General features: G+C 41.3%; 1 protein-coding gene across 1 annotated transcript in view; it reads right to left on the reverse strand.

Annotated features, from left to right (window-relative positions):
• Positions 1–9,698, reverse strand: part of MYO3B (myosin IIIB) — a 517,685-nt gene that overhangs the window by 126,650 nt on the left and 381,337 nt on the right. The window contains exons 31-32 of the mRNA XM_007944671.2: positions 1,613–1,673; positions 595–691 (exon numbers count right to left, since the gene is read on the reverse strand). Of these exons, the coding sequence (XP_007942862.2) occupies positions 595–691; positions 1,613–1,673 (158 nt within the window). The remainder of the gene's footprint in view (positions 1–594; positions 692–1,612; positions 1,674–9,698) is intronic.

Consider the following 9,698-nt stretch of genomic DNA (forward strand, 5'->3'; position numbering starts at 1 on the left):
GAGAACTTCCAGAGGTTCAAGCCGGATTCAGAAGAGGACGTGGAACAAGGGATATCATAGCTGTTGTCAGATGGATCTTGGCTCAAGGCAAAGAATACCAAAAAGATGTTTACTTGTGTTTGGTTTTCTGAGATTCTCGTAAATGAAGAGAGAAACACAGCCTTTGAAATTCATTTTCCTCCCTCAGAAAAGTAAACTTAGGAGACGTGGATGCAGTAAACTGCTACCTTTAATAAAAGTTTTGCCTCCAGACCTGTGGCTTCCCAAACCAAAAAGCTAACACTAGGAGCTCTGGTAGCATAGTGCCTAAAACACCTGACTGCTAACCAGAAGACTGGCGGTTCAAACCCACCAGCCACTCCTCGGAAGGAAGGTTGGGCAATCTACTTCCATAGTGATACTGTCTCGGAAACCCAAGGAGGGGTCACTCTGAGTCAGGTCTGACTCGATGGCACATAACAACAACAACAACAGGTCATATAACTATCTAATTTGAGTCCTGCCTTCTAGATAGTCCTGTCAAAACAACTTATTAAAAAGTATACAAACATGCAAATGATAGAAGCATCATACAACTCAAAATGTTCTTCTTACCAGGTTTCTGAAGGGCTCCCCTGGGACTCCGGCCTCGGTGCTCTGGAGCAGCGTGGCATATCTGAGATGGCACCAAATCAGTCTCAGAAACCGAGTGCTTCAGAAAGACCCCGTGAGAGAAGCATTATTTTTATCCCTTGGTGAAACAGCCTTAAGGACATAACTTCCATTTAACAGGACCAGGACTCTTAGCCCTGATTGTTAAGAACAAGCTAAGTTTGTTGGATTCATGTTGTGCATTGTGGCTGTCTTGCATTAGAATTAAGTGAAGCCCCTCTCCTTGGGGCAATTAATAGCAAAGTCTCCACACCTTTGCTTCATTCATTTATTTCTTCCTCTGAACATATCACCCTAGCCCCTTCTTAAATTAATTATAGCCCGGAATATAAAAATACCTATGTGCCAATTTTTTTCCTATATGGAAGTTTGATCTTTGAAAAAGAAAAAAAGAAAAACCTATAGGAAGGTATTAATCTACTTAACATTTCTAAGTACATCATCCAAAGGATTTTGTTTTTTTAATCTTACATATGCTCAGCAGAGTTACTGGCAAAAACTGTACATTTTCTTCATTTCATCCTTTCAACATCAAATAGTAAGCAGCAAAAATTGGATCAGACTTCAAAGCCTGCTGTGGGCTCCAAGTCACAGAGAGACGCCTCCATTTCACATATTGAATTCAAGCAGGATATCAAAGTGCTACCAAAGAACCTCGGGTCCTTACTCAGAAAGAGGCTCTAACATCTGTAGAGAGTGGAGTGCACAGACAAATCACCTCAGGGAGCAGCTAGCATTTATTCTCAGCAGCAAATTTCCAGGCTTTTGATTCTCTCTTCACTGTACCTCCCTGTCTCTCTACTGAACCAAAGTTCTTTAGCAAGCTGGGCTTTTGTCTCAAAGGCTTCAAAATATCACTAACAGTTTCATGTTTGGACGGCCCAACCAAGCAGGCACAGACAGGTTTCCAATGAGTGAAGTAAGGGGACACAGTTACTTTGGAATCAAGATGTCCAGGTACCTTATTTGCCTGTCTTGTGAAGACACCACACTCTTCTGGAGAACTCTGGGCTTGCAAATGCCTAAGAATAAACAAATGAATAAAAAGTTTTAAAAGGCTTGGAAATGATCATTAAAAAAAAAAATTGAAGAGGATTGCTTTCCTCCAAAAGAAGCCCTGGTGGCACCGTGGTTAAAGCACTCAGCTGCTAAAGAAAAGTTAATGGTTCGAGTCCACCAGTCACCTCTGCAGGAGAAAGATGTGGCAGTCTGCTTCTGCAGGATTTATAGCCTTGAAAACCCTATGGGTCAGTTCTACTCTGTCATTATAGGGTCACTGTGAGTTGGAATCCACTTGATGGTAATGGATTATTAATTTATTTTTGGCTTTCCATCAAGGATATATAAGGAGCTCTGAATGGCATAGTGCCTAAGGCATTTGACTGCTAACCAGAAAGTTGGTGGTTCAAATCCAACAGCCACTCCATAGAAGGAAGACTGGGCAATCTACTTCCCTAAATATTTGCTGCCTCAGAAACCCAAAGGTGGGTTGCTATGAGTCGGAATCGACTCAATGGCAAGTGAGTTTCAAGGATATATCAACATATACTCTTTAATTAAACTTGCAGTGCTTCTTTCCCTAGGTCCTATTGTTTTCCTTGGTTAAAAGAATAAAAGAAGCCAAATTCATAGTGACCCTATGTTGTTGTTGCTGTTACATGCCGTTGAGTTGGACCCAACTCATAGCAACCCCTCCTTGGGTTTCCGAGGCAGTATCACTATGGAAGTAGATTTCCCCGGCTTCCTTCCAAGGAGTGGCTAGTGGGTTTGAACCACCAGCCTTCTAGTTAGCAGTCAAGTGCCTTAGGCACTATGCTACCAGAGCTCCCAGTGACCCTATAGGACAGCGTAAAACTGTTCTGTATGGTTTCCAAGGGTGTAAATCTTTATAGAAGCAGACTATCATCTTTCTCCCATGGAATAGCTGGTAGGCTTGAACCACCAATTTTTCAATTAACAGCCAAGCACTTAACTACTGTGCCACCAGGGCTACTCCCATTAAAAGGGTAGGTTGAACTAAAAGAAACATATCCTACTAGGTATTCCTGGCTAAAGGGCTTGGCTGCTAACCCAAAGTTCAGAGGTTGGAACCCACCAACAGCTCCAAGGGAGAAAAACCTGGCAATCTGCTCCCATAAAGATTTACAGCCTAGAGAGTCCTTCAGGGCAGTTCTGCTCTTACCTTATAGGTTCACTATGCGTTGGAATTGACTCAATGGTCAACAAGAGGTGTTCTCCCTACATGTTACAGCACATCCAAAGTCAGCCTGTGACTCTAAGATACAAGACACTGCCACGAAAGTTAAGTTCAAATGTGATTTAGTGAGCATTTTTGAACTTTCACAAACTATACCAGAACCAACCTAGATGATGCTAAGGGTGTGTTACTCACACAGGACATTCATTACATTAATTGTTAAATAATTTAAAATGGATTTTGTAGTCATATATGTTTTGGAAATCTCAGGCTATGCATAGTTGGAGACCTTTCTTGACTGCAGGAATTCTCTTTTATAATCACAATATGCACTTGGAGACCTGTAAGATGTGAGACCATTGCTAGACACTGAACAGGTTTCAGTGGAGTTTCTAGACTAAGACAAACTAGGAAGAAAGGCCTGGAAATCTACGCTGAAAATCAATCAACGAAAACCCTATGAATTACACTGATCACGGGGTTGGAACAGGGCTAAAAGTCTTTCATTTCGTTGTGCATTTTGTTCTTGAAGGCAGCTAACAACAGCAACAATAAGATGAGGGGCTCCCTGCAGAGTTTCCTCATTTGATAACCTATTAACATTTATTAGAATATTAATGTTTCATAGATCCACGTTTGGAAAAATCATTTCTGCTGGGGCCCTAATTTCTAATAATTGGAACACACTGAGTCAAAATGTGGTAATTATAACACACTATTAAAACAGAAGCCTATTACAATGCCTTCAAATAGAACTTGGCAGAGTGGAAGCACTGACTGAAAAAATAAAAAGACCAAACCTATTGCCATTGAGTCAGTTCCAACTCATAGCATCCCTATGGGGCAGAGTAGAACTGCCTCATAGGGTTTTCAAGGCTGTAAATCTCTAGGGAAGCAGATCACCTTATCTTTCTTCCACAGAGTGGCTGGTGAGTTCAAACCACCGATCTTTAAGTTAGCAGCCAAATGCCTTAACTACTATGCCACCAGAGTTCCTTCAAGCAATGAATAGGACGTGATGATTTTTTTCATGAACTGAGTTGCAATAACCAAACTCAGTGAAAGCCAAATGCCAGTGTATGATTTTACAATAGTATAAATTGGACTACTCCCCTTAATAGGATCTCTGGTAGTGTAGTGCCTAAGGCACTTGATTGCTGATCAGAAGGCTGGCAGTTCAAACCTACCAGCCACTCCTCGGAAGGAAGGTTGGGCAATCTACTTCTATAGTGATACCACCTCGGAAATCCAAGGAGGGGTCACTATGAGTCGGATCCAAGTTGACAGCAGTGCGATTCCCCTCTAGTGGTTGATATACTCTAGAGACCAAATTACACTTTAGAATTACAGCAGCAGAAGCAGGGTTCTCTTTGAGGATATCTCTGATGATCAATCAAATTTGTAACTGCTCTTTTTCTACTTTTGGGTTAGAATAGTAACCTCTTTTCTGGACTGAAAATAGGACACACTGATATACAGCATGGCTACCTTTTGACTCTCCATTTTCTACATTTCATTCAAATTACTCATTTTCATTTTGCAGTTTTCATTAACTTAAAAAAATGTTTGCAAGTTATGGCATATCTTTTATCAGTTGTAATTTACAGTGGCTGCTAAACAAACCGAGAAATCTATTAGTCATCCATAATTGGAAGTACATTCTAATTTCAAAACGAGATAGGTTGCAACTAATTCTTTGTGGGTTGGGTTAGTTTTTGCTAGCTTCCTTTCTGTCTCTAGATGTGGGGGTAGGTCTCATTCTTGGAGTTGCAAAAGTGTGCCTTACTTGGTAGCCCTAGAAGAATCAGCATAACCAAGCAAATTCCTTACTATGTAGCTCAGGTCTCTGAAAAGCTTTTCCTGTGTCCCCCACCACCATCACCTTTTCCATTCCAGGAAGTTGGAGGCTCTCTGGTCCCTCACATATTACATTGTGCACAGCCACACTGAATCTTGCCTCTGTAAGTGTGATTCTCTCTATCCACAGTAAAAGTGAGCTTCATGAGAATATTTAAGGTGTCATCTTTTTTATTTTTATTTTTTTACATTTTATGATTCATTAAATATTCTGTGTATAAAGTTGTATGTACTAATTTAATTATTTCCTCAGAATAAATCTTAGATGTGAAGTTGTTGAGTCAATGGGTGTTTTTCTGTTACCTAGTGCTACTCTGACAAGAATATGCCACAAACGGGATGGCCTTAACAAACAGGAGTTTATTCCGTTATAGTTTGGAGGGTTTAAGTCCAAGTTCAAAGTGCCAGGCTCTAGGGGCTGAGTGAAAGCCCCTCCACCTTGGGCTTCAGCTCTGCCTCCTGCTCCCGGCCCAGTGAAGCTGGAGGCTTTTCTTCACTCAGACAGCTGCTGGCTGCTGAGGCTGACAAGCCCATGGTTGATAATTAAAAAGTCACAGTCCCAATGTTACCAAACAACATGACAGACCACTAATTCAAGTCCCGATGAAGTCCTGAGATTGGCAGGGCATGGCAGGCTGTTGAACAATGACTCAGCTACATGCCGGGTTCAAGTGTGCCAAAAGGCTAAAGACCATTCCCAAAGCTGCTTTTTATATACAGGAAGCAGAACACATCCCTAAAGCAGCTACTCAGCTGCTTGTGGTAGATCCCACCATGCAGTTGATTGCCAGTCTCATCATGGAAAATAACTACCCAGCCACTCAACCAGCTCCTGCCAACTTGACAACAACCTTAACTATCACAATGAGTAAGCATATATATATATTTTTTTACCTCTCTTAAAGCTTCAAATTATGCCATCAGATTCTCCCCTAAACAAACAAACAAAAAACCAACACTCGATTTCACAAAAGTATGAAAGGGTCCATTCTCTATCATCTATTCGGCACTGGATATTATTAGTCTTTCTCATCTGTTTACCTCTTTGGGGAAAAACTATCTAATTATTCTTTTAATAGACATTTCTTAATTTCTGGAGAAGGAAAACATTATTCCTGGATCTTAATGTATGCTATGAAGGAAATAAGGTGCTCTGGTGGCACAGTGCCTAAGGCATTTGACTGCTATTCAGTAGGTTGGTGGTTCAAACCCACCAGCCCCTCCATGGAAGGAAGATGGAGCAATCTACTTCTGTCAAGATTTACTGCCTTGGAAACCCAATGGGGTTCATAGAGTTGGAATTGATTTGATGGCAGTAAGTTTGGTTTTGTTTTTGGTTTTTTGTTTATGAAGGAAATAGAAAGAGAGCATGTTGTGGTTTTTAGGTGCTGTTAAGTTGGTTCTGACTCATAACCACCCCATGTACAACAGAACATAACATTGCCCTGATCCTTCACCATCTTTATAATCATTGCAGCCATTGTGCAAATCCATTGAAGGGCTTCCTCTTTTTTTGCTGAACTTCTACTTTAGCAAGCATGATATCCTTCTCCAGGGACTGGTTCCTCCTGATAACATCCAAAGTATATGAGCCAAAGTCTCAACATCCTCATTTCTAAGTAGCACTTTGGCTGTACTTCTTCCAAGATAGATTTGTTCATTCTTTTGGCTGTCCATGGTTCATGCAATATTCTTCACCAATACATAATTCAAAAGCATCAATCAATTCTTGTTCAGTTTTCCTTATTCATTGTCCAGCTTGTGCATGCATACAAGGCAATTGAAACTGTTATGGCTTGGGTCAGGCACATCTTAGATGCTCGATCTGGCATCTTTGCTTTTTAACACTTTCAAGAGGTCTTTTGCAGCAGATTTTCCCAATGCGATATATCATTTCTTGACTTCTGCTGCCATGAGTTTTGTGGTGGTTAAAGTTGGGTGTCAACTTGGCTGGGCTATGATTTTGAGTGGTTTAGCAGCTGGATGGTTATTCCCCATGATGAGATTGGATGTGGTGTAATCACCTCCATGGTGGAATTTGCTGTAAGCAGCTAATTAGTTGAAAGGGAGTTATCTTCAGGTGTGGCCTGCCTCCAGTGTATATGGAGCAGCTTTGGGAAAGACCTCTGGCTGTTTGCTCCTGCATTTGGGCCCACTATTATCTCCAGTTCTCAGACTTGAACCAGTGGCCTGATGTGTTGCCTGCTGATCTTGGGATTGTTTCTTAGCAGCCTGAGAGCCAACAATCTGTTATTTTACCTGCTGATCTTGGATTTATCAGCCTCAGCAGTCAGCAGTCTATTATATTGTTGTTGTTGTTATTTGCCCTGACTCATAGCGACCCCTCCTTGGGTTTCCGAGGCAGTATCACTACGGAAGTAGGATTGCCCCATCTTCCTTCCGAGGAGTGGCTGGTGGGTTTGAACCGCCAGCCTTCTGGTTAGCAGTCAAGTGTCTTAGGCACTATGCTACCAGAGCTCCTGCAGTCTGTTATACTGCCTGCCAATCTTGAGTTGAGCAGCTGCTGCAGGTGCATGAGTCAGGAGATGCCTCCATCTTACATCTGATCCATAGACTTAGGACTTGTCAGCCTCTACAGCTGTGTGAGCCATTTCCTGGAGATAATTTCTCTCTGTCTCTCAGCTTCATTGGTTTTGCTTCTCTAGAGTACCCAGCCTAAGATAAGTGCCAATTGTGGATCCAAATATAATTAAATCTTTGACAACTTCAATATTTTCTCTATTTATCATAATGTTGCTTACTGGACCAGTTGTGAGGATTTTTTTTTTCTTTATACTGAGGTGTAATTCATACTGAAGGCTGTCTTCAGTTTTTGATCTGAATCAGTGTTTCAAGTCCTCTTTGCTTTCAGCAAGCAAGGTTGTGTCACCTGCATGTTGCAGGTTATTAATGAATCTTCTTCCTCCAATCATGATGCCGAATTATTTTTCAATAATCCAGCTTCTTGTATTATTTGCTCAGCATACGACTGAATAAGTTTGGTGAAAGGATACAACTCTGATACACACCTTTCTTGATTTTAAACCATGCAGTATCCCCTTATTCTGTTCAAGAATAACAGGAGAAGCAAAAACAAATAATAATGCTTCAAAAGATTAACATTATTGCAGAGAGAAAAAAGTAAGCAAGAAGGAAAGATTATAGCATCTGTGAGTACTATGTTCTCTATCTCTTTAGGTTTGGACACTTGGTAACATTTCAAATAGTTTTAAATGTATGTTGTTGTTGTTATGTGCCATCCAGTTGGATCCGACTCATGGCAACCTCTCCTTGGGTTTCTGAGGCAGTATCACTATGGAGTAGATTGCCCAGCTTTCCTTCTGAGGAGTGGCTGGTGGGTTTGAACCACCAGCCTTCTGGTTAGCAGTCAAATGCCATAGGCACTATGCTACCAGAGCTTCTAGCCCATCCTATTTCTAATCGGTTCATTGCTAAATGAGTTGAATATGCAACTTATACTTAAGCATATAGATATTTGTTTGCTGTGAAACATAATTATTTTAAGTTTTAGAATATAGCTCAAGGACTAAGTCATCAAAAGAGCTCAAAAAGGCAAAAGGCTGATGAATGTTTCATAATGCCATTGCTCGAAGTTAGCACTAGAGTTATGTACTCATGCTAATTTCCCAAATCCCACAGAGTCCTTTACATTTTATCATATTTGTTTGCCTCATTGCTTTTCCCAAAACCATGAGCCCATATAGTCTTAATTTGCCAGTTATTACATTCTCATATCTATTTTTCCTTCTCTTTCACTACTTTATGCAGGCAGCTGTCACTGTAAAAGCCTAAGGTAGGAGCAGGAGGCTTTGCTTCATTCTACTGATAATGCTTGTCTTGGTGGAAAAAAGGACACACTCAACTGAGTCACCCATAAAGCTTACTTTAATTCTTTGTCAGCAACCAAGAAAATCTGGCCCCATGCTTGGGGATGGAATTAAAGATGTGTTATGTAATTATTCTCCATTTTGTGATCTGATGTAATTATGCTAGGTGTTATAAAGCCTCACCTGTACGATGTTATTGAGTCAGGATTAGAGGTAGTTACATTAATGAGGCAGGATACAATCTATAGGATTAGGTTGTATTTTGAGTCAATGCCTTTTGAGATATAAAAGGGATTAAACAAGTGAGCAGAGATCAGAGGGACCTAATACTGCCAAGAAAGAAGAGCTGAGAGTGGAGCATATGCTTTGGACTCAGAGTCCCTGTACTCAGAAGATCCTAGACCCAGCGGAAGACTGAGGCCAAGATGCATAGAAATCTCCAAGAAATGCTGTCCAAGAGATGTTGAAAGGAGACAAAGACCTTTCCCTGGAGCCGACAGAAAGAGAAAGCCTTTCCCTAGAGCTGTTACCCTGAATTTGGACTTCTAGCCTCCAAAATTGGGAGAGAATAAATTTCTGTTTGTTAAAGCCATCCACTTGTATGTCTGCCATGGCAGCATTAGATAACTACAGCATGGTAGCTGGACATTTTTCCAGGACCTAAAAAGTAACCTGAACTTTTGCATTTTTATAGGTGGGGCATTTGGGAACTATCTACAAGTCCATCCTCACTCCAGGAACTTCCCTAACCTGCTTGTGGAAACTGTCCAACCCTGCTTGAAATCCAGTGAGGAGAGTGTAAAGAAAGAGATCACCTTTGTCAGTGTTAGCAGACACAGAGCCAGAAGGCCATGACTTGATCAAGTCACCCAGGGGAGCATTTCCATGGGTCTAGACAAGCCAAATCTAGAAAGAGGGGAGAAAGCTGAGGGAACAGCAGAGCGGGGACTCATAGGAAATTCAGTATCTCTTCTGTTCTTTAAATCCCCGGTGAAAATAGGGCGTAGCTCTAGAGCCTTCTTCCTGTTGTTGTTGTTATGTGCCATTGAGTCATTTCCGACTCATAGCGACCCCATGCACAGCAGAACAAAACACTGCCCGATCCCGCGCCAGCCCCACAATCCCTGCTATACTTGAGCCCATCA

The sequence above is a fragment of the Orycteropus afer genome, unplaced genomic scaffold, assembly GCF_000298275.1.
Source record: "Orycteropus afer afer isolate SDZICR_OR568_19922 unplaced genomic scaffold, OryAfe1.0 scaffold00001, whole genome shotgun sequence".
Classification (NCBI taxonomy): Eukaryota; Metazoa; Chordata; class Mammalia; order Tubulidentata; family Orycteropodidae; genus Orycteropus; species Orycteropus afer.